The following is a 26,175-nucleotide window of genomic DNA, read 5'->3' as shown; positions in this document are numbered from 1 at the left end:
ATTATCTTTATTCTTCCAGCATATGCAGCCCAGAGTAAACAGATATGCCTGTAGGCAACACAAAGTTTGCCCAAGCATTTTAAAGCATTTATTCAAACATTTATCGGACATTAAGCACTACCTCCAGGGAAGGTAAAACAAAGGGAGTGGGAGGATAAAAGCAAGAGGGAGATAAAATCACTGCAGGAGTAAAAAGGCACGGTGAGTCTACCGGCTGTGACGTATTTTGTATCTCAAAAGACAAGAGGAAAACAAATTGAACTAGCACTTAGAAATTCTGTTTTATCTGAAAAAGCTCAATCCATTACATATCAGACACCATTAGGGAAGTTGATTTTACTGGACAGTAAGTTAGGCAAAATATGCCTTCTATTTTCTCCGCCTGAGCTGCAGCAGACTCCTATCACAGCAATAAGTCCAGAATCAAATAAAGGTAATTCCTGCTGTAAAGAACAGCAGACCTTACAAGCAAAGTGTAATGATTGAGTAGACATTATACTGCTTCACAGATATTCCCCTCCGGACACTAGTTCATTACCATGCTAAAATGTCCTAATTTTACAAACCATCAAAAGCTCAAAATAAATGCAGTGATTAAGAAGGTCTCTTCAAATATTAACCTGGTTTTAGTGTCCCACTAACTGGTAAAACAATAGAGAAAACAAAGGTTTCAAAATGCATTTTCTGTTAACGATCTACTTCACTATAAGGATGTAAAAAGCTTAAAGACAGTTCTAGCAACACTGAGTCATACATCCGGAGAATTTGTAGGATTAGTCAATCTAGAATCCCTTGCAGACATAAAAATGGTATTTAAAGCAATATCTTAGATTTAATATTAAACAAACAAACAAAAAACCACACAAAACCAAAACCAACCAACCAACAAAACCCCACACAGCAACAAGAGGAATCCATAGGTCTTTAAACTGTATGAATTTGAGGAAAACGCTAGGCTAGCAAGCCATCTAGTGCCCACTTTATGATAGTAACTTTACTCAAAGGTTCATTGTAATTATACAATATTCCTGAACATTTATTATTTCTCAAATGCATTCATATAAATAACGGCAAAATAATTAAAAAAATAAACTAGATGCTTTCCGGGAATGTGCTTCCACAGAGTGCGGTGGTAGGTCCTTGCTGAGGCCAACATCCTCAACAGTCTGTTAAGAAAGGGCCGTCAAGCAAGTTTCTGCTAAAGGGCATTCAGAAGTGACATCCAGTTTCAATTACTGAATGACTAGTCTCATAAGCTCATGTTAATTGCGGTGTGAGGCCACTGAATTAGTTAGATATGTAAAAAACAAAAATTTGCTTGACTATTATAATCACTGAAGTATTAGTACCTACAGCTTGCAGGGAAGTTTGTCAATACTTAGAGTATGGGGAAAACTGACAAGTACAAAGACAACCATGGTCTAGACAGAGGTACAGTTTTCTGGACAGAGGGCCTTTTCTCTGCCCATCAGTTGTGCTCTATCACATCTTAAATTCACTTGCGCCATAGAAACCCTCCTCCGCTTGTGCCAACAAGACAAATTTCTGAGCCCAACCATTCACTGCTGTTTCTCCCAAATGTATAAAGATGCCCTTTACACATTTTTTTGCATCTAAATAAGTCATGTTTAGCTTACATGCTACATCTGTTCTTTAACAATAACATACATGCTTTTTTAGCAATTTGTGCTACCGAAATCTATTTCAATAACGTTCATTAGTATATTTTCAGAAGAAAACAACCGCAACCAAAGCACACATACCTCAAAAACAGAAAATCCATAACTTAAAATACAGGAAATTCTGCTTACTTTCCTAAGCATGAGAAAAAAAAAATCAACATTTTATTGATGTGGGAATTAAGAAGTTTAATATACTGAGGTGTTGGGTTTTGGATTGTTTGGTGGTGGTGGTGGTTTTCTTGTTTTGGTTTTGTTTGTTTGTTTTAATTATGCTTAAACGCTTATACTGGTTTCTGCTCACTTTTGCTTACCTCTTTATTCTTGTACCTTTAAATCTTCACTATAACCGTATAAAACTAGTAGTACAACCTTGCACATCCTTTATACAGCACATGTTTATTTTTTCCTCCAGCTTCTCACACAAAATAACAATCAGCCTTATCACAGGATCGCGGAGAGGCCCCTGCAGATCATCTAGTCCAGCCTCCTGCTCAAAACTAGTCCGAGTACAGCAGGTTTTTCAAGAACTTGGCCAACAAGTTTTGAATATCTCCAAGGATGGAGCACCCACAAACTCTCAGGGCAACTTGTTCTAATATCTGATCATCTTTAGAGTGAAAGGTTTAATTCCCTTATGTCTCCTCTGAATTTCTCGTATTTTATTTCATGTCTGTTGGCCCTCATGCTACCCTTGTTCACCTCTGAGAAAAGTCTTCATTAGTCCTCTCTGTACCTTCCAATTGGGGTACCAGAAACAGCAACAAGACATCCTTTAGTCGTTTCTTTCTTAGGCTGAACAAGTCCAGTCTCTCCCTGTACAGTGACATCCTCCAGCCCCTGACCATCCTGGTGGCCTTCTGCTCAATTCCCTCTAGTACATCAGTGTCTGTCTTGTACCAGGTGAGGGAGAAGGGCACAAACGTGGATGTGGCATCCACATACGGTCTCACAAGTGCCCCATAAAACAGCAGGATTGCTTCTCTCAACCTGCTGGCTCTTGCTATTACAGTACAGTATGCAGTTGGACTTCTTTGCTGCACAGGCACATGTTTTCATAATGCTTGTATCTTCCTTGTGCCTTAGAAAGAGAGATACTTTGTTTATTTATCAAGAAGATTAGTTATTCCACATGTGAACATATATCAAAGTTAAAAGGTAGGTATGCCACAAGTTAATGTCATCATACTGTATTTCATACAAACACTTACTTCCAACATCATAAACCATTTTAAAAATCCCCATGGTCTGCACTTTGTCTTATGAATCCCAGTTAGTCCCACCCAGTTACCTTTTGCTGTAGGTATTTGAACACTGTGTCCAAACAAGTAATGGTTATATTCATATAAATTTTCTGCTCAAAATATTTTGAAAGCAGGAGGAGACAGGAAACAAAGTTTCACGTGAAATAATGATTCAGTACCCAGCTACTAGCTGGATATAATCATGCCAAATAAACTCTACTGAGTGCCTAATTTACAGTCAAATAATGAAAAAGTGGGCTGAAGACCTGTAATGCCTTTGCTACATGAATGCCAGACACTAAAATACTAAGCTCCCATGTTTGCAAGTTTCTCAGTAAAAAAAAAATACTGAAAGATGTTTTAGAGCCTGCTATAATTCATGCTGATGAACAAGGTGATCGCACAGAGTATTCTTTACCATGAAATTTTGGTAAGTGATAAGGAATTAGACAAGATTGAGAACTTTGCTCCAGAGAGAATAACTGTGTTGTTACAATGGTAGCTAAAGTATACTTAGAGGTGTAAAACACACAAACAAAAAACCCCACAGATATACAGAACCGTAGAATCCATTTCTACACATTTTCCAGGAACCACCAGCCTCAAACTTTACATCTTAAAAAAACCCAATCTTTTAAATCACAACAATGAAGAGCAACCCCTAATTTCTACTCTGCTCGAAATTCTCACTGCTCCAAAATACAGAATTTTAATACAACTGCAGGGAATTGTGTGAATATAGCTAGGAAATCAGTACCATAACATATCATGAGGACCACCTTCCCAAATACAAGTATAGTGCTAAGCTTAGATAAGAATTTGGCTGTATCTGTTGGGGGATGAGTGCGAGGCAGAAGAAGGGACAGAAAGTTTACACCTATACTCACAGTGGTCTGATCTAAACAGCAGTAGAAGTAAGTGCATAACCAAATTCCTGTTTGGGGTGTGGTACTCACAGAGCTGTCACAAGCTGATGTGACTTTCATACAAAGCTAGTTAAAATTTAAAGTTACCTACTGGAAATGCAACTCTTTCCTTGTATGCTTTTGCACTTCCTTGACAATAAAGGTGGCATTCCTGAGCTATGACTTCTTCAGAAATTAGTGTCTGGGCTAAATATTTTGCAGTGGTTAGATTAGCTCTATTTGTTGGCAGGGAAAACAAGAGCAAAAACAATGAAATATTTACAGCCAAACACTAGGCTTGTCTGACTTTGGCAAATTTCGGCAGATGGAAAGCCAAGTTCATCATGCTCAAAAGCTACACAAGCCTTCTGACTGAAAAAAAGTGTGGAAGCATTGATTTGTACAGTACTGAAAGAGGTCATGGAGTGGGAGGGGAGGGAGGAACTCTTCATATAATTCAGTCTAGGTAGCTTTAGGAGATACCAGTATCTTGCATTCTAGGTCCCTAAAAAGAATTTCGAAGTATCTATTGAATTTACATGCAAAGAAACCAAACCAGCTGACACTCAAAACAAAGTTATACCACACAAGAACTTTTCAGATTCAATCGCTGCTTATTAGTCGTATTTCTGTGTGGTTACCTCCCTTTCTCTTCCATAAGGGATTGAACATGTTTTTGGAAAAGATGGATAAATTTGTTTCAAAGTTCTTTTCAAATATTATGAAAAATTCTAAGAAGCAAAGAAATCCACCACCTATACAAGAACATTTCAAATTCTTGTTTAATAATTATGTGGCTATACCTGTCTATCTCAAAACACATGTATACAGTTCCAGCGGTCTTCTCCTTACTGCCATTATTGTCTAAATTAGCATAAAACCAGGTCTTGAAATTCAAGGATTAACAGTACTTCGAGCAGACTTCTTCCCAAAGTTTTTCACAGTTTTTGAAACAAAACAAGCATCCCGAATTATTTTTAATGCTACTGGTCTATGGTCTTTTTCTTTACTAATCACAATAGATTATTAAAGAACACAAACAGAGCTTATTCCAATTAAAGGAAACCTACAGAAAATATATTCTGAGTAAGATATCTTGACATTCATGATACTGTTGCCTACAAAGAAAGAAAAAATAGTGCTAAAATGTGCTTTAAGCAAAGGACAGAGCAAAGCTGACTGGCCAGCAACCAGCATTCAGCACTGTGTACCAAGTGTACTAATGCAAGACTTTGGGAATCACTATTTTGGCACATGTGACATTGGTTTCCACAATTACGAAACATACTGAATTGTTCTGAGCAGGAGGTGCAGGGCCTCCCACAGTCAGAAACTGCCACCTCCCATTGGTAGGACTCCTACACAGCTCTCTCCTTTTCTCTTCCAAAAAATATTCAGATGAGTATTAGGGTAAAAACCTAAAATTCTGCTGTGGTTTTCTGCCCTGTCTTATCTCCTGAGCAACCTTGAGCAAGCGGTGATCTATTAAGAGTTTTCTTGAAAATTTAGATACAAGAGACTGAATCTCTTCAGAGCTGTACTGGCACAAAGGATTAAAATTAACTCCATGCTGGCTAGCTACGTGAGAATGTCTTTTGCTTGTACCAACTTTAACAATTGATAGACCTTTACTCAAGCTACTGCCTACACCCTAAACTTCCAGAACATCTATCTCACAAAAACCATTAATAATTGTCTGCTAAGAGTATCTAAATTAAAACAATTGTCTGAGACATCATCCCACTACCTATTGACTATAGATAAGGATGTAAGGAGACATGTTTCTTCTACACAAAGATTAGCAAATTCGGGGGGGTACTGTTTCAAGAGGATAAAGCCATCTCATTGCTGCTTTCACTTCTAGTAAGTTTTGGGTTCTCTGTCATTCTCTTTACTGTGGGTGGTTTTTTAGGGGGTTTTTTGTTTATTCCTTTCCAAGTTTTTTGGTTTGGGGATTTCTTTTGTTTTGTTTTTGTTTGTTCCGGGTTTTTTAGGTTGGGTAATGAGCTGAATCCACTTATCAGCCAACAGGACAAGGCCTGAAGGCTTCAAAAGGGATGGTGTAGAAAGAGACCTACCTTGTCAGACCATTAACTCAACTCAACCATATCAAGATCAGCTTCCTGAACTCATTATTACACAATTGCAGGATTACTTTTACTAGCACAAGAAAAACGGTGGTAACAATCGAAACCAGACACAACCACAGCAGCTCCTACTTAAGTCAGCTCTTATTACTGTGTAACTGCTTGCCAGTCTCCTCACATCTGCAGCATATATTTGTATGCCTTAGAAACAAAGTACAAAGTTTCAGACTTACAAACACTAGCAACCAATTTTTAAGTCCACATTCATCACTGGTTCTGTAATAACTGAGACAGCCTTCTCTCCCTTCCAGTTATCAGTTACGATAATATAAATTAATTTTCCACCTGTCCAAATCTTCTTTCACTTAGAGGTTTAAAAAGGAAACATATAATAGAACAAGTTTAAAACCTCGAATTTAAAGATGCGCAAGTGTTTAAACTCTTAAAAATTGTCTCTGCTTTTCCCAGCTAATACATTCGGATTGTAGGCACAAATGCTTTGAAAAAAGTTATTGTTATGACACACATGCATTTCTGCTCACCCTTTCCTGAAGAAGTTCCACAACTTGTTGTATACAGTCATTCACATCACAGGAATCAGTTTTCAGCACAAGCTCTGGGGATTCCGGTTTTTCATACTCAGAGTCAATCCCAGTAAAACCTACAGAACATAAAACAAAAATCTTCAGCGACTTTTCCAAAAGATCGCTCCATTTTAGCATTGTTCACAGACATTTTTCTAGATATAAACCAACACAACAGGCAAGAGCACAGTTTTCGCTTCCTTAATACAGGATTTCTTAGCGAAATCAACAGTTCTTTATCCGACCATCTGCTAATCCTACTACATCAAACTTCATCCTGCAGTACATACCTACCTTATTTTTGTTGATTAAGTTACTTGATTTATACTATGAAAAAGGAGCACTGGCAGAACTGTGCACATCAACCCAGAATTAGTCATCCATCAGCTGTCTGTTATTAGCTGCGATTGTTGTTTCGGTTTTGTTTTTTTAACACAAAGCCTGATATGGATCAAACAGCCTATATGTAAATTAACACTCATGCCACCAAGCAGTACTCTGAAGAGTAAGGAATTCCAACACCTATTACATTAGTTTAAATAATACACTCACCTTAAGATAGCTGCAAATGTACGGTAGGTGTGTGCATTTATATAGTTATATATGTTATAGCTATTGTTACAGACTGTACAAGCTACCAGTAACACTTGTTCTGGCCTACTTAGCTAGCAATCTGCTTTGAAACCTCTAGGGGAGATTCTGACTAACCATGCATAAACAAGAAGGAAAAAAATCAAGCCCAAAGGCAAAGCATGTAAGCACTACAAATCAGATCCACAGCAGAAATTTCAGCTGAGATACAGCAATTGAACATTTGCACCTTCTACAATTGCAAATGCAAACATTAAAACTTGAGTTTTTCCACTTCAGACTTAAGTACTCTCAAAATCAGTAGCTTGATTCCCCATCTAAGAAAAAGATCAGTTGCCCATGCGATAAAGAAAGGTTGGTATCTGTTCCAAAACCCATATATTTTATAAGTATCTGATTACTGGAGAAGTGGGAGTAGGGGGCAAAGAAAGTGTCACCAGAGAAAAAGATAACAGTTGCTGACATTCCTTGTGAACAGGCAAGTTCATTTCATTTTCATCTTTCCTATGTCAGACAGCTCATAAGATACAGTCACTTTTCTTGCTTTGATTCTGACCAAACCTCAGTTCAGCCTTATTTATTCCTGGTCGCCACACAATCTGTTTGCTAGTACTAGAAGTAGCAAGAAACCAGTCATGTGGAATATCTTAGATTTCTTGAATTTTATATGACTTCCAATTAATGGCAAGTTCATTGTTACAGTATCTGCAAACTCAGCCCCTGAATCTTATTACTGTAAAAACTGCTTTGCTTGATACAGGTAAAGACTGCTATTGTCAACCTCTGCAAACTACAATACAACACAGAGCAAAGAAGCACTTGAAACAATACTTACAATGAGTTTTCATCTATTTAAACATTTTTTATTGCAGGCTGTACTTAAATCTCAATCTGAGGCTGGTGATAGGAAGCCATTTTCATGGGTACTAGCATAGAACACTAACTTCAAAACAAAAGTTAGGCTCTTCAGAAGTATTCTTAATGGTCTTTACAGAAATATCATGCTTTACTTTTTGGAAGAAGTTAGTAACTCTTATTAATGCAATTCTTTATAGATTTTTTTGATGTGAGGATACTTAGTTTTGCCATTTTACTGTGCTATGCATCTAACTAGTCAGTTGCATAAACTAGAAGAGGATGGCAATTTTCTGCTTGGTCCTGTCCACACGCTATGCTGCCTTCAAGGGTGGTACAGTTACAGACTTGAGCGCAACCACTTAGGTAGAGTCAAATTACACGAATGTTTCACTTATGTAGAAAATATGAGACTACATCTAGGTTCACCTTTAATTTCTCCAGCCCTGGCTTTCTTGTAGAGTCCTTTAACATCTCTCTGCTCACAGACATGCAATGGAGCATCCACAAATACTTCAAAAAAAGGCAAACTTGCCCCTTCATGAATTCGTCTGGCATTATTGCGATCCTGAAAGGAAACAAAGGAAAACACTGTAAGATTGCACCCCACATATTGTTTTTGTCTTTCTGCTTTCAAAGTTCATTTTAAAGAAGCTGACAGTAAAATGGTAACAAGTTTTCAAAGTTTGAAAAAATAAACATGATTGGATCAACTGATGCCCTGCATCAGTTTAGCTACAGTTCATCACATGGTGAACGCTGACATGAAGATCTGAGATATTTTGCATTCTAAAAATACCCAAAAAACCCAGGTACAGAATTTTCTATACCTGCCTCTCTCTTGGGAGTTACATCCCCAGCAGCCACATCTGCCTAGCTCACTAAAGTCAGAGGAGGTGCTACCTGCTGCTCCTGATACAATTACCCTTCTCTCCAGTGCACCAGATTTCTCTAAATTTGTTAATCTGACAAAACTTGTATACTCCAAATATTCTTTTATTTGTATAGCTTGCCAAACACTGAAACAAGTGGTGAATTGCATTTAAAGAACAAAAAACTTTCAAAAAATCCACTAAAACCATCTCTTACTAAATATGGTCATTTTTCCTCGTATCTAAAGACATCTGTTTTACTGCAGCATCTTGAATTCCCCAAATCATTATCAGAAGAACTGTTTGTACCACTACAACTGACAAAGTAACACATTCCTATGCTGTGAAACACTTGAGCTACAGACCGTGGGTCATTCTTCAAGATACTTGGTGTTCACACACCCTTCCTTGTCTCCCATCCATGTTCTCACATGTAGATGAAAAATGCATCCACAAAACAATGTCAACGTGGATTTAGGTTAATTTTCAATATTATCTAATGTCATGTTGTATACACAGCATGAAATAAATTTTAAAAGAACTACAGGCAATAAAACATCTTTTCCTTAAGCCAATTGGTAAAATAACAGCTCACACCACTCATTCACTGAAGGAAAAGTTGCTTTTAAAAACAATTTAACTGAGTCTTCAGGTTAAGTGTATACCTAATCTTCATATTTATGAAGTACTGGAATCCACATAGATCAAAGAAGACACTGTAATTTTAAGCGTCTTTCTTGGAAGATCATTTGGGTTTGTTCCTAACATTAGATTAATAATTCTGCCTAATAAACGGAACAACAGCTCCAGTTACAGGATTAATGCAAACTATTTTTAAATTTAAGATGAATGTTTCTGAAATTTGAGTAATGATCTCTAGAAAGCACAAATGTCATTAAAATTAACAAGAAAGCATTTGATTCTGGCTCAGTTCAGCTAGGGGTACCTATAACTAAAATTCTGAGTGACAGTTTGTATTTTCACGACACGTTATCTAGAGGGTTTTCACATTTACCTGAGTATAAGGAGAGATGAAACTAGTAATGCACACCAAACCAGCATCTGCAAACAGTTTAGCAACCTCGGCAATACGACGAACATTTTCTTCTCTATCTTCTGGTGTGAAACCCAGATTCTTATTAAGGCCTTGGCGAATATTGTCACCATCCAGTGTGTAGCATGGAATGCCATGGCACACTAAATACTCCTCCAGTGCCATGCTCACTGTAGTCTTCCCAGCACCAGACAGACCTAGAATATTCAATAATACATATTATAAGCTTAGAAACAAGCTAGGGTAAATCATCGTACAGGTACCACTGCTGCTATGAAAAACCCAAAGTGACATGCATCAGCAGCAATGCCTTTTGGTGACACTTACCTACAATCTAAGCCAAGTGCTTTTTACATAAACAACAGGTATAGAGAGAGTAAGGCACCAAGTTAAGTGTGCAACTGAAAGCAGATAAAAGATTTTGGCCTTGAGAGCTTCGACTGGTTTCTCCTTCATTCAATTTAATGTCCAGAAGATGAAGACCAGTCTACTGAAAACATGAGAATATGTGTAACCCAGGACAAGTCCTACTCAGGAAATTAAGCCAATACCTCTCTGTCCATCCATCTCACAGAGTTCAGTATGGTTTGGCTCATGCTCCAGAACCTCAAAAGATTTCAGACTTGTGAATAATGACCTATCAACATCTATAAAAATTACCTACAGTTTCTCAGACAACTCCAGTTTCTCAAGTCAATGCTTACCTGTCTACTTTGACAAGAGCAACAGCTATACATTATGAAGCTGAATGTTATGACTTTGGCCAGAACCAGCTTCCAAAAGCTCATGTCCTGCTCTCTTGCCCTCTCTTCTCTCCACTCACACCATCTTACCTCTATTATTCCACCACCTCTGGTGGTTGTTAGCCAACTCAGTTTGTTAATCTTTCCCTCCCCCCCTCCTTTTTTTTCCCTTTTTGTGTGGTGGGGGAAGGCTGTGTTAAGTTCACTGACTGAATCATCTCAAGTTTGGGCTGGACAAGAACTACAGTTTTTGTGAGGAAAACGAAGGAAAGCAAGGTTGGAAACAGCACGGCCTTCATCTGGTTGCACTTAAGTACACCCCCATCCTAAAAATTCAGCATAGCAGTGCAAATTAAGATTTCAACAACTTCATAATTTACTTCGATGCAGTCTTTGACTTGTCATTTTTGTCCCTACATCTAGCCTGCTATTCACTCAAATGCTCTAGCTCTTCAGAGATCATTTAATCCCTGACATGTAATGAAATGCAAAAGTTAAGGTTATATAATGAATTTTAAAAACAGCTTTTGAGCTGACAAGCCTTTAACTTACACTTTAAAGCTGCATATTATTTTACATGTGAAAGTAATGCTTTTCCATACTTTTTACACACTCCTCAGGGTTCTTTTTTTTAATAGGACCCTCTGACTCAACAGCACCTTAAAAATGAAAAGTGATCTCTGAAATAACTTTCTATACATTTCCATCCCACAACTGCTGATGAGGTGAAAGAACCCTGAAGGGAGTATACTACTGTTTCAGCTTTTATTCTAAAACCTAGCAGAGTTTTGAAGACTCATGTTTGCACAGTTCTAGAATGGGTACTATTGCTTACTTCAATATGTACAGTCCACTTCACTACCTAAAATTAGTGCTCAAAAATCTTCAAAAACCTAGCCTCCCTGACATGCTCTTCTTAATACCTCACAGCCTTCTTTCTTTTCTGTATTCTAGCACCAGCCTTCTTCATCACAAAAAAAAAAAAAAAAAAAAGAAATTAAGATGAAATTTGTTTAATAAGAATGATGACTGGAAAATGTTGCTGTGCAGATAACTGAGAAAACATTTTTATCATGACCTTTTTCAAAAGGATATTAATGAATTATCAGGAGAAATAGAAAGGCAACCTACCAGATCATTCAAGCATTGAGACAAAGGCTGGAACTAGGTAACAGAAAAAGGGAGATAAAGGGCTCCATTCTTTACAAAATAACACGACAGCAAGCCATTGTATCAAATGTGTTTGGAATGGCTCCCAGCAAACTGTTATCAAATATCGCTTTACCTCTCACACACCTGAACACTAGTGGAAACAAATTTTACTTCATGTAATAGGTTTCTCTAATACTCTGTGAAGATCTTTTGTATTGCAATACAAAATGCTCTAATGGTTTACAAACTAATTAAATAACACATTGTTCTATTTTTTATTTTCAGTTTAACTAGACAAAACTCCAAAGGAAATATGTTAAAGCTTCCGGGAACCTTGTAAGACAGACCAAACAAATCCTCTCATAGTTATGAAATGAAGCTGTGCTCCAGAATTTAATTACCCCCTCTTAATTAGGTTTCATCTGTTAAAAGGTAAAAAGAACAGTAGAAAGAGCCAGAATGGGTTAAAACACGCAAAAAAACCCCATACACTCCAAAACTCACCTGGAATTAAGCAGTGGACAAATACACAATGGTCCTCAAGCACTGAACAAAATGCATTCTCAAGTTATTACCTGTCCTAGAGCAATTTCCTGCTAGTCTACCTAAACATATTAACAAAATTGCATGAAGTTCTTAGATTCCGCAGGGATTCAACTTTGCATGAAAAAAGTAGCTACAGCTAAGTAGCTTTTTGGAAGAGTAACTCAGTGACTTTACCTGTTAACCAGACTGTACATCCACGAAAACCACTTCTTGTTCCTACCACTTGGCCTCTCTTATTCCTACTGACATGATGAGCTTGATAGGTAACATTGGTTGCCCTCTGCATTCCCTGTAAAAGAAGAAGCTGATTAGGTCTTTAACTTCTAAAAGAGTGAGCTGGGAAAGCATACTAAAACTTATTCACAAGCACTGAGACAGAACAATGGAAGTAAAAATAATACTCAATCCATCAGCTGCAGTATAGATCAAAGGACACAAAGGAATGAGAAAAGCCACCCATAGGAAATCACATCCCTTGTGCTCCTTCTGTGAAACTTGGGATTGCCAGGTTAGTCAACTACTACTTTCAAACACAACTTATTTAAGAAAAATCCACTACAAAAATAGAAATGAACTGCTAGAGCTGCTAGACTTCACAACTAAGAAGTTCAAACAGATTCTCTGTTTCTGAGATAAAAGTTTCTGTCATAAAGCAGCCAAACATTGGCTCATTTTTAACTCTTAAGAGGTCTTTTAATTGCAAACCATGCATGTCTTGTTCAACTTTCGGTTCAGCAGACACACCTCCAAACATCTCTGCCTTTACCTATGACATCTTCAGTCTCCAGAATTGAGACAGTTATATATTCTGAGTGTTTAAAGAAAACACTATTTCTAAGCAACTTATTAAAGAATTTATGCAAAAGATGGGATTTTTGTAATATAATTTTAATTAAAACAAAGCCAGTTACAGAATTTCTTAAAACTATTTATTCATCATAATAAGCTGCTGTACACGTCTTAATTAAGATGACACTGCTGGCAAACACGTTTCATAATATAAGGCAAGGGAACCTACAGGAAGCTCAGTCTCAGCATTCCCTTAAGCTTTAACGATAGCTAGTTAAACCAACTTTGTTCATAAAAGATCAACACCTTAAATAACCAGACAGAGCACTAACAATCAGAAGAGAAAGCCTAAAAAAAAAAAGGGGGGGGGGGAGGTGGGAGGGATTATCGGTATACTGCTGCTTTGACTTCTCTTGCTTACAAACATATTTCAAGATATTTGCAGTACCTTCTCTTTCATCATTGTATGAGGGCTACCTGGAAAGTAATGCACCTACGCCATCTGATAAAAAAGAAAGAAGGGAGGATATTCATCTATGGGGTACTTGCAGAAAGCTGTCCATAGTTTTAGACAGAGACAGCACAAAGTAGGATTAAGAGAAAAATGGTAACTACTTATGGCTTCAAGAACTGCCGCTACATTATTCTTCTGTAGAAAAACACATCGAAAGTTTATCTATGACTTAGTCGGAAGCTATAAATTTGTGTGATTTTATGTCCCTCCTTCTATATACAGCTGGGCTCGTGGTTAATACAAACAGAAGCTCAAGGTAGGAACAAGTATTCAGGTTTTTAAATGCAACTCCATAATTCAGTGGTAACAGTCCAGCATCTAAAATTTGATGAAGACTGAATACAAACCCATAAGAAACTACCTGCCAACAGGCTACAACCACATAAAAGGAAGTTATACTTGCTGATCATGTTGCGTTCAAATAATTCATCTCCTACAAAAGCTGGTTTGCACATAAAGTCAGTGTAATACAGCTAACTAAAACCAGAAGTCAAAGAGTCAAAAAAGTCAAGAAGCCTTTCTTCTTATTGTAGCGAAAATTTAATGTACTACAAACAACTTGAGATCTCAGCAAGCAAATGCATAAATTGTGGAATTAAAAACAACAAAAAGAATCTAAGTGCTTAGCCTTCAATTAAAAGAAAGATATACTGTGCATAATGAACATACACAGCAATTCAAACTAATACATTAATAGCGACATTCTTTCTCATTAAATCCAGTTGTACTGTATTGTACCAGGCACTGAATAAACAGAAGGGAGTCTCAAAGCACAGCTCCCTTGCCACTGTCTCAGTAAGCTCTTTTACATGAAAACATAAAAACACATATGCTTTGCTTTTGACTCCTGGCAATGAGTCTGTTATCAGACTCAAATACTTTGGAGGTCAAACGTCTCATCCGAGGAGACTTCTTTCAGTGCGTATTCAGTAAGTTGTATCAGTTTTCTTTGTTTTCCAGAACTAGCAAAGCAGAAATGAAACTCAGAGTGTTGCACTAGGCTCACAAAACACATGAAACCCTGAAGAAGCAGAGAAGAGGGATTCTTAAAATTCTGAAAAACACACAACTTAAAAAAAAAAAAAAGCGTCAAGTAATGAATTAGCAGAGATGCCAAATCACAGCAATGAGAAGGCCAACAGATTGCTGGTGTTCAAGGCACACAAGTGCAACTGAGCAGCCAGGAAGCTTAGCGGTGGGACAGCAATCCATCTGTACTTCAGAAGCAGGCACCAAATACTAAAGGTTGAAGTGCCCAATCTGGACACATTCAAAAACACACCCGTCCCCAGCAGCCACACCTTTTGGTTATGTGCACATGCACACAAACAAGACAGCTCAGTACATTACTCCTGGGAAAAGCAGTAGCAAAATCCTCCTTATCTTCCAATAGAAAACAGCTTTTCATAGAGGTACTCTAGAGAGTTAATAATTTAGCAAGTCATTCTCTCTTGCTACAAAAAGTAATACTTGCTAATCACGTTCACTATGCTACTAGATGATTCACTACCAGCACTGAGCAACAAAAGCTGAACATTAAATCATTAACAATGGAAGTTTTAAATTACTATCCCTGATACATACACTTACTATAAACATGGGTGTGTTACAGAAGATACTTGGGAGCAGAGATCAGGGCTGACATTGGTTGTGCTCTTAAATTACTTGGCCAGCCTTCAAATTCCTGTACATAAAATTTGTCAAGTATCAGTTGATGAAATTAAATGGCCATTCAAAATGATAGCAGAAATAAAGAACAGCCATTTCCTTTTACAATATATCTCAAAGCATTGCTCACCTTGGAGATACATGTTACCAGTGTCAAAATAAATGAAACATAAGAAAATGAACAACAGAAAACCTCAATGTGATGAGTAAGTACTCTTTAAAAAAAGCTATTTTAAACATCTTAGCCTACTTACATCCACTGTAATAGTCACTACTGAAAGCACATACTAGATTTTTCCAAAGCGGCTAATGAAAAAGGGCATTAATCTTAAAGGTCTATTTATCTGCTTTTTTTACAAGCATCAGAAATTCCCTCTCTGACTTGCCCACAGAAGTATTTCTTCCACCCCATTTTAAACATTGAGTGCTTCTGCACTACTTATACAAACACTGCATTTTAATATTTTCCGTCCTATTCACCTTGTTAAATAGAAATAATGGTTCAGTCCACTGTGTTTCATTATAACAGTAATGTCAGCTGGGAAGGCTGACATATCCCTCCTTTTTTCTCCCCCACTATGCTAGTTTGTTTCTCAGGTGAAATCTGAAGCGCTGTAATAGGATAAAATCTTTGTACTGAAGATAAAAAAATGGGAGTATTAAAGCAACAAGACTTTTCCAGACGTGAACTGAAGAGCTGTAACAGTAAGAGAGCAAGGGTGACTCCGCGGCTTACTTTTTTTTGGCATAAAGGTAACCTTATATATTTGCAGGTAGTTGACCAGGGAAATGAATATAGACATCTAAGAATCAAGGGAACCGAATAAAGAAATTTGAGACCGAAACGACATACTAACCCTGTCGGTTTCTCTGTGTAAAGACTTGCTGAGATAGACCTGACCCATATTTTTTCTTATCTTATTCTTGATGGTTTTCCCAGTTGCAACCATATTGTTTTTGCCAAAGCCAAATCTGACTATCAGTGCCACACACTTTTGACGTAAGAACTCAGATCAAACATCTAGATGAAGAACAAACCCAAGTTGTAACACAAAGATCAAAAGTCAGAAGAAAGAAAATACTATTGCTTAATTGTTTCATAGTTAATGGATAGACCACTATACTAGCATAAATTGCATTTATTCTTCATTACTTCCGAGCAACAATGAAACATTTGCTTCTACAGACAACTTACATCAAAGTTTAACTTTTCACAAAGCAAGACCTCTGGGGTAGGAAGTAGAGTTTCCAATGGCAAGCAGAGACTCCCCAAGCTACAGCACCAACTTAAGACAGGTTTGAGGTTGGAAGCATCAGGAAATAACTGTGTAAAGAACAGCCATGGTTTCTGTATAAACCATATATACTCAAGAAGCTGTGACTAATTCCATATTCTTCTGCTCTAAGATGACAGCGTTGATTCCCTAAGCAAACAACTCCCAGTAAGCTAACAATAGCAACGCATTCAGCATCACCTCTGAAATTAGTCTTATCTTTAATGCCTTTCCCATTTCCCAATCATCTTAGATATTTCCTAGGCCATTTGCTAACTTGCTCACTATGTGCCTCTTGTAAGCCAGGGTTACCCTGATAACAATATATTTTTATGACATTTATTTTTCAGCACTGATAGCCAAACGATAGGTTTCTTTTTCTTTCTGAACTGCTCTCCTCAATAGCCAAACAGCAACTCTAGAAAACTGAACATCGCCCATTTTCTTTGTCTACATACAAACAAAAGCAAGGAGAACAGACATAGTTCCAACATAAAAATTCTACTACCACGGATGCTAAAACAACAGTACTTCACCTGAGAGTCTGTTTATTCATACATTTAGATGAGGTTTCAGGACCTGTTCACTGGAAGATCTGCCAGGAATGCTTTCCAATTGCTACTTTGTCAAAATCTGGTTTAAAAAGTTGTGCTTTGATTTGGACAACTGTGCTTGGGAAAGAAAGGCAAGCCCAGAAATTATATCTGAACAATAAGATGTTTTACAGTTATTAAAAAAAAATAATTCACCAATTCATACTCTATCATAGCCTACAGCGCTACATTTTCTCCCACTTACAAGAAAAATTCTTACTTTCATCCTCACAACTGCCTTCCAGAACACCGTTTGCCACAGTGATACTGATACTACAAGGCATCTAAACACCTTTGCAAGTAGCACCACACAATCTGCCAAATGCATGCTCTCCTGCCACCTACACAGAGTAGCTCATCTTTGCCAGATGTTCTGATGCTGGGACACTTCCAAAAATCACAGCAGCAGAAAGCAGCCAGAATCTTCTGCAGTACTGTGGATAAAAGCAACTCAGTGATAACCATACTATAAGGAGTACATCTTCACTTGCCACCTGCTAGAGTGCATGACCAAAAGCAGTCAGCTTATTCACCAGTGCTGGAGTGGAGTCACTGGCTGGCATCACAGGAAACGGACAAAAACGAAACCAGAAGTGCCTCTGCTGAATATGCTCTCAAATCCAAGAAGTGGAGCAAGTTCTCACTATGAGTTACCTGTAGAATGATGCAACACCTCAGTCACGTTAGGAATTTGAGCTACGCTAAAGAAAGTGTTCCACAAGCTTTCCTATCAGGCTACTATAATGGCAGAATCAGTGGCTATGTTGTGTGCTGCTCTGTAACTTGGAGTTTGCTGTGCTCAGAGGTGGGCTTGGCAAGTGGATTTCCACAGACAGAGGCGTCTTTTGAATAGTGCTGGATGCCCAGAGAAAGGCTGGAAGATGAGGCTCTGCCTGCTTTTCTAGGGGCTGCCAATTCCACCAGGACATAATAGGTCACTTTGACTTTGCTCTCAGCTGAACAGACAGTCAGAAGAGCCAGAATATGTGTCTGTGAGGCCTGTGAATCAGCAGCATTTTTTTTCCCTGATGAAGCTTACTGGGTTATAAAGACCATTTCAGTTGAGGTCTTGCGAAGAAAAAAAGAGAAGCAGAAGATTTCCTCTGCTTGCCACGTAACACAGAGGGAGCTGCTAACCTCAACCGAACTTAGCTAACACTTAATGTCAGTTGACTTTCTTTCAAACATGCGATTTCCCCAGTTTGGACAAATCCATCTTGGCTTTGCTTTTCACAAATTAAATGATGCAGAATAACTTTTGAATACCCTTTGTTACCCCCAGCTGCACATGATCTATTTCATTGTCTGCGTAATGTCAGATTTTGCCTTTTCCTCTTAGAAATTGAAAGAATGTAACTTACCAATTACTGTGTTAAATAAACAAGCTTGAACTTGTACATAATGGAAGAGGCTTGGACAGGAACATCTGCTGAATGCTTCCTAGTACAATACCATTTCCTTGTTTTTCAGGCAACTGTGAAACTCTTTTCTCCTGCTTTAATAGATGTCATTTATAAGAAAGCAAGACTTCAAAGACTGTCTTACACTATTACTTTCACAGCAAATGTATTCTGGATCTTATCTCTCATCTGCTTCAGCTCAGCATTCTTTGAAAGAAATAATACTTTTCTTTTTTTACTTGTCTTGCATCATCAAAAGTATCAAATGCTCTCAAAGGCCTGTAATGTATCTTCTAAATGGCTGCATTTTGGTCTTTGCTGTAAACCGATCTTCCCCCGCCTTTACGAACAAGAATGAAGGCTTTGGTTAGATTTTTTTTAAACCCTGTCTCGACAGTTTTCCACATAACACCCACCATACAAAGAACCTCAGTCTGCGGCCAGCCCAGGCTTATGAATGACCACATTGTACATCGCATTCTTCCTTCCTCCAAACCGCTGCAAGCTGCGGGCTCACGACGGAGGAGGCAGGGATGAAACCCCCCGACTCCCGGTCCCCTGCGGAGGGGCTCCCCGCCCTTCCGAGGACGGCGACTGGAGCCAGCGCGGCGGTCCGTGGCGCAGCCGCCCCTGCAGAGCCGCCCTGGCCGGGCTCCATAGCGACGCTCCCCTCAGGGAGCCCGCGCGCCCGGGCCGTTAACGGTCTCGGCTCGCGGCGCCCCGCGCGCAGCAACCGCCACCCGGTGCACGGACCCCGCAGCCCGGCCCCCGCCCACCGCCACATCACCACCGAGCTCGGCCGCTGCTTCCTTCCCCCTCTGCTCCCCCCGCCCGCTCCGCACGCCCATCTGCCCACAGGCGCAGCGCTCGCCGCTCACCCAGCTGGGCACCCTGTTGCTCAGCTTGACTTTCTTGCACTGGCTCTCGGGCAGCTCCATGGCCGCGGGGGCAGCGAGAGGAGGAGGAAGAAGAAGAGGACGAGAAGAACGCGCCTTCCTCACTGATGCTCGACGCGGTGAAGCCGCTGCCGCCGGGGAACTGCGCCCTGTGCGCGTCCCCGCCCGCGGCGTGGCCAAAGGTGGCGCAGGGAGGAGCCGCGGCCGGCGGGAGGGACCGGGGAGCGGGGGCGGACGGAGCGGCGTGCGCCGTGACGCGCGGCAGCGGAGGCGGCGCCGCGGGACGCAGCAGCTTCCGCCGCCGCCCGGCCGCTGCTGCCCCTGGTGGGCGGCGGGGCCGGCTTGTTCCCACCCACCCGCCCGCTGTAACAGTGCCCTTATGGATGTGCCATCGCTTGCGTCTGAAGCTTTGGATGGCACAGGCGGTCCCGCTCGTTCGGGAACGGAGGAGGCTGCAGCGCCAAGGGGCCGTTCTGCCGCCCCCGCCGCCGGGATCACTCAGCTGGCAGCGGGAACCCGGAGGCAGGATCCCCGGTGCTGGGCTAACGGCCGGGCTTGGTGATCTGAAAGGCTGTTTACACATACGCAGGCGCGTCACAAGAAGAGCCAGAGGCCACGAGTGCATTGCAAAGAGCAAGTTTTATTTTAGTTACCTCTCTGCTGGGGGATCTCTGAAGTCGTTCCCAGGCAGAGGTGACACCAGTGGGGACACAGGCGCTGGCCAGTTCAGCCCTGCTGGAAGATCGCTGGGCCTGCTATGCTCGCCTGTATTTCAAGGCTTCAGGCAGGCACAGCCTCCCGCTCTTTCTCACAACAAAGCAGGAATCTCAAACATAGCAATAAGGTGCCCAGAGTTTCTTGCAGGTCTATCTATGTTATCTAACACAGAGGTTCTACTCATCAAGCACACAAAGTCAGTAAAACAATTAGTGTGATGCATGTGCTTTTTCTACAGACAGCTGCAATTTACTTGAGCGTATTTACATTTAACCAACCTCCTCGCCAGTCTTGTGCTACATTCCCATACAAAGGCCTTTTCCAACCTAAACGATTCTATGACTCTCCAGTGGCTGTTGTCCCCCTCAGGCCACCAGGAAAAGCTGCGGGGTGGGCAGTGGTGTCTCATTTTTCTTTTCTGCAAAGCTTTGGTCTGGAGGTGATGAAACTCCGAGAAGCAGCAGAGTGGTGATGAAGTCATGAGTGACTTGGAAGGCAAACGTTTGAATTAAATCTCCTGCCTTACAAGGATTTCCCCGACAAACAAAGCTAATCCTGTGCTGCATTCTAGGAAATGTTCATTATTGTGAATTTAGAACTAGAAGTTCTTGGATTCTTACTTCCAGAAAAGAACAGCTTCAGCACTTGGGTGCTAATCTTAAGGTGGAGGTGAAGCCGTACAAATAGGAGGTACATTTGATGTATAAATATTAGTCCTTTTATATTAGCTCAAGAAAGAAAGCACTTAAGTGCTAATCTTGAAATGGTGCTGTGCTAACATGAGTTTACTGTAAAAATAGTAGCCCATTTACAATCTGTGGGTTGTTCTCTGACAGTTTAACAAGACATAAAAATGCCCTCTGTGGATGAATGTTTACTTCTGCTATATCAGAAATACATCCTTCCAAAGATACTAATGTGTTGGTTTTAAAGCATATTTCAAAACTCCAATTAGAAAATTAAAACCCTTATGCAAGGTAGATGACCTCTCTGAAACCAGGAAAAATCATTAGGAATGCTCTCAGGCAATTTGAAGGTCAGGTAGAATTAATACAGCATAACTAAGAAATACAACAATTGCTGTTATTGATTTAGACTTAAACTGAATGACAAGGTTGTACAGCATGCTGCCTTGCAAGTAACTGTTCCAGAGATGGTCCCTGGCTGTATATGGACATTCTGACCATGACAAACAATGACAGAGGCAGGGTCTGGATTTTAATTAGCAAAGCCTCTCACACAAAGCTCTCCCAAGCACAGAAAAAGAAGCAGCATAGTGCTGTGCACCAGTGGGTTGAGGGCTGCCCTGTTGACTGTTTTAATTGTGTTTAGGGCACGGTTGATTAACTGCGCTTTGCACAACATTGTTCTATGTGGCTTAAGAGTAACTCTAAACATTATTTGTGTTCACATTATTTTAAAAATTCTACTGTTATTTTATTCTAACTGTATTGATACAGATTGGTACTATTCATTCTGCAGTCTGAGAGAGAATAGTGGGAAAAGAGTAGTTTGCAAGAGTTGTAAATTGCATCAGAAAACACAGGCAGCCCACATAACTATGCAAGTGACTTCTTACAGGTACGTCCCTGTAATACACACACATTAACTGTGAGCAGGACACACTGGATTTATTAAAATGGTCTGCATATGAGCTTTGCCCTAATCAGCTATTTGCCAGCAAGAAGTTCCATTCTATCATGACTTTTTTGCCACCTAGCTTCTAAAGAAATGGTGTTGGATTCTGATTTGAAGCTTGAGAAAACGAGGCCTTGAGCACTGCTCAAGTTTTAAGCAATGGCATTTACAGTTTAGAAAATCACAAGAGAAGAAAATGCCATTTATTAATCAAGATGTATGCATAATACTGCCAAAACAGACCAAATGCAGGGAGCTGCATGATTCCTTCCACAAAATAATGCAAAAAAAAAACATGAGTGGGCCATATACTAGTGAAATATGAAGTGTGACTGCAAATATAGACACCAGTGGTCAGACACAGATGACATAATCTTAGAGATAATAAAATAATTTCTGAACAGCAATTCCTAAACCAGATCACCTTTTATGATTACACTAACGTTCTGAAATAAAGTATACATACATATGCATATATAATATAGTAAAATACTAACTGTATAGCAAATCCATGTGCACAGATGAGGTATATCAGGCAGTTACCAACATGTACATATTTTACAGAAGCTAATGTCACAAGCATAGGTCATATTTCATCAGTTCTTGTCAATGCTGTTTCGGTGAAAATGGAAATGTGGTTTTGGTGTACAGAAGTTTGACATATAAGTTCATCCAGAGTTCCCCATACATTTTGCCTCTCCAACATCTTAACCTCCTTAAACTATTAAAGACAGAGATGAGAAGAGCATTCCTTAACCATAGGAAGCAAATATATGTTAAATTATACAAAGATTTGGGGAAAATGAACATCCTGTGAATTCTTTATAAGGTTATATTTAAGTTCTACATGGCTATTAAGCAGTAAGTTGCAGTTTCACTTTCCTGAAATCTTTCATGATGGATTGATTTCCATACCCAAGCCAGGTGCTTTCTGAACTGCAAAAGTAAATGTCCGTGGGACTCCGTAGTGAAATTCAAATCAATAAACAATCTCTGATGAATTGCTGTTATTTCTGAATCTGCTTCCAACCTGAGCTCAAGAACTGTTTTCATGGCAGCAGGTGCTCTTGCAGCCCTTCTCTATGGAGCTAATGTGCTGTATGCCTGTGTAAATGTACAAGCCTTAGCAAATGTTAAAGTCTGGTAAGAGAAAGACATAATATCATTAGGATATAGTATTCTTGAGTTGATTGTGATGCTGAATACATAATAATAAACAACCATAATAAATGTAGATTTAACATTCTTGCAGGAGCAACAAACCCCAAACATCCACCAGTGTTGTGCTTGATTTCAAAAACGGGAAATTACATAAAAATGGAGGGACTTGTTAAAAAGGAATCACTGAAATCTTCATAGGCAGCAGGGGACTAGTTAAAGAAACTGTGTTGGATTCTGATTTGAAGGTTGAGAAAAACAGGCTTTGAGCACAAAGCTCTAGACACAGCAGCCTATACTCACATAATACCACTGAAGGACTGACAGCCCCGAGCAGATTCTAGATATGGAAATTATGACCAGACCAACTCAAGGAAATCCTTTCAATTCTACAGAGAGATAATGCCATAGAAAATAATTCTCTACTGAGTTAGCTTCCACACAGCCAGGTATACCAATACCAAACAATCCCAAACCTATAGTAAGAGTCCCAATGTGCATTATTTAATGCTATCAAGCAGAGAAATACATAGTACCATGTAGTTTCAATCTCCAGTAAAATCTGAGCTACTGGCCACATTAGAAAAAGATGAGAGGATCTCATCTTAGGTTATGGTCCAAAGAAATGTACAAATTCACATGGAAAAATCAGCTTTTTAAAGAAAAAAAAATATTAAAAAATTATGATGTCTGATATTTACTTTTTAATATAGTGTTTCACCAGGCAATCTATCCCAAGATCTCAATTGAAACAACAGAGCTAAGTCAAACTTTATGATGTTCAAAAATAGACAAGGTTATTTTGAGTAGCTTCCAGACATCAATTATAACATAAAAGAAATCTGTGAATTAGACACAACTACAGACAAAGAATTCTGTCATTAAAGACTGACCTTTTACTTCTATATGACTGATATACAAGCCCAGAAATGCCATACCTATAAATATTATCTTTAAGGTGCATGTTTTCTTATTTCTAAGAAGAAAAACAGTATTATTGAAGCATTCTCTAGAATCCATCTACTGTAGCCACTTTCAATAAAACCAGAAATTTGGGTACAAATTCCTTTAATACTGGAATTGCTTCTCTGGCAAGCATTCTTATCAAATTCTGATGACATGTCATGGTCATGTAAAGATGTATCTCTTCAATATTTTTAATTAAAAAATACCCAGAGCAGTGTAACTCCAGTAGTCACGCAGACTGTCTGCAGGTTGTTGTTGTTGTTGTTGTTTTCTTTTTTGAGAAAGATATCATCTTCGATGAAGATTATGCTGCCTACCTAGTAAAGGCTTATAACTGTTCTGTCAGGATTGCTTCCAAACTTTATTTCTCACAAAAATCATTCTTCTTTTGAGACCATTCTGTTAAGTGAGAACTTCAGAATGCCTTTTAAACAGATCAAGCATTGGTTCAAGCTCTTCTCAAAAGTTTTTCAACACTGCAAATAGGACCATGAAGCAATCTCTATCAGCTCCTAACCATAAATTTGTTATTTAGTGGTCTCCTGTTGGAGGTGAGATTTTTTTTCTGTCACAAGGTTTGTGCAGCGAACAAGATGACCACCAAAAACTACCTGAGATTAACAAAATTAATATGTGGATACTTCACCTGTAATGCAACTTGGATTGCAGACAAGATATGTTCATCTACCTGCAAAATACACAAATGCGGGAAGTCCTGTATAACTCCCATATTTGAGAAAGATGGGAATAGGGGAGATACTTTTGGGAACCCATTCTCTGTCTTTAGCAAAAGCTTTTAATAAATTCTTTAATATTTTGACTGATATGTATGTCCGGCAAAACAATCTGGCCTGGCTGTTTAAAGAAGCCCCAGAAAGATCAGCAGAAATGCCAATAAAACTCCTGCATGATGAGAATACCATTTGTTTCCTGACATACTGCTGAACGTTCAACTCAGATTTCTTTTCATGTCCCACAATACTGAGGATTAGAGCTCTCTTCCCAATTATGTTGCAAGATTTCCATCTGCTGAGCTTGCTCTTTAGACAGACAAACTCACTCGGTGTGCTGTTGATGTTCAGAATGAAGTGGTCCATTTTGGCCAGCAGTGAGAGATGATGGTTGGTGGCCAGTTCTGGGTAATACGCTGATGTTACGAGAAGCTGAACAGGTGTCATACAAGGCGGCAGGGTGCACAGCAACGCTGTGTTGGCCCATGGAAGGCTGTGTCTGACAAAGTCCAAGGGAGGCAGATCAAGGGAGGTACTGGCTAAGAAACACAGCCAGCCAGGGGCAGTGCAGATACTAGAATATGGCTTAAAACTCAGGATGTTCACTTTGCAAAGTGAAATAAAATATTATTTTAATAGTGACGGGGTAAAGCAAAAGTGCATAGTGCACAGTTTTGGGAAAGCTGATCCTCATGTCCTCTAGAATGTTTCCAGGGCCGGCATTTCAACTGCTGTAAAAGCTGTGAAGACCACTAGAGGTCATTCGATGAATAAGAAATAATTCAGACTTTCAGTTTGGTGATTTTCTGATTTGGGGTTTATTTGTTTTATTTTGTTCTTTGTCATTAACAACATAGTTAACCTTACAAGAGAGCTAAGTACTAGATTTCTGAAGATAATTGACTGTGGGTGTACTCTATAAGTACACAGGGACTGTAGATCAGCGCCAGTTAACGTGACTGGGAGCCAGACATACACCTAAAAACCGCAATACTTTGTTGCATGCTTCTCTGTGTCTTTTGGTAATTAACACCCTTAAAATTCTGGTCCTAATTCCAACATTCAAAAATGTTTATCTATATGACAGATGCATATTTTCCATATAACTTTGTCTGTTTTAAATTTAGGTACTACATCATTTCACCTTGTCTTTGGCAGATACAAGGAAGGACAGGTATATTGTTTATTAAACATCAAGAGCAAGACTGAGAAACTCTAGACAGAGACACATCCAGTGAAGCTGAAGACAGGGTAACTTTAAAGGTGTTTTATCTATTCCTGTTAAAGTCTTTATTCAACATTTGAAGAAAACAACTGTTCTTTTTCTTTCTTTTTCCACATCTCTGGATGTAACATTACACGGGGGGAAAAAAAACCCAAACCAAAACAAACTTGTGGCAAACCTGTAAATAAGCTAAACCTAGTGGGATCTCTGGGATTAGGAATGGAAGAGAAGAAGGTTGTCTGGCAGGAAGATAGGAAGGTGCTTAGAGAAGAAAACTGGGAGAGAAACGAGCAC

At 39.2% G+C, this 26,175-nt stretch overlaps 1 protein-coding gene across 2 annotated transcripts in view; it reads right to left on the bottom strand.

Moving 5' to 3' along the window:
- PAPSS1 (3'-phosphoadenosine 5'-phosphosulfate synthase 1) overlaps nucleotides 1-19,674 on the bottom strand; it is a 38,620-nt gene extending 18,946 nt beyond the window's left edge. The window contains exons 1-5 of one of the 2 annotated variants that reach the window (XM_065837436.2): nucleotides 19,429-19,674; nucleotides 12,487-12,601; nucleotides 9,833-10,068; nucleotides 8,375-8,513; nucleotides 6,458-6,576 (exon numbers count right to left, since the gene is read on the bottom strand). In XM_065837436.2, coding sequence (XP_065693508.2) covers nucleotides 6,458-6,576; nucleotides 8,375-8,513; nucleotides 9,833-10,068; nucleotides 12,487-12,601; nucleotides 19,429-19,488 — 669 coding nt within the window. In that variant the 5' untranslated portion in view covers nucleotides 19,489-19,674. Of the gene's footprint in view, nucleotides 1-6,457; nucleotides 6,577-8,374; nucleotides 8,514-9,832; nucleotides 10,069-12,486; nucleotides 12,602-16,140; nucleotides 16,249-19,428 lie in introns of those variants that run through there. The other variant, XM_071808208.1, reaches the window with a different exon arrangement.
- Between the last annotated feature and the right edge of the window lie 6,501 nt (nucleotides 19,675-26,175).

The sequence above is a fragment of the Patagioenas fasciata genome, chromosome 4 (assembly GCF_037038585.1).
Source record: "Patagioenas fasciata isolate bPatFas1 chromosome 4, bPatFas1.hap1, whole genome shotgun sequence".
Taxonomy (NCBI): Eukaryota; Metazoa; Chordata; class Aves; order Columbiformes; family Columbidae; genus Patagioenas; species Patagioenas fasciata.
Note: the sequence above shows the minus strand (reverse complement) of the source record. Positions and strands in the feature narration are given on the sequence as shown.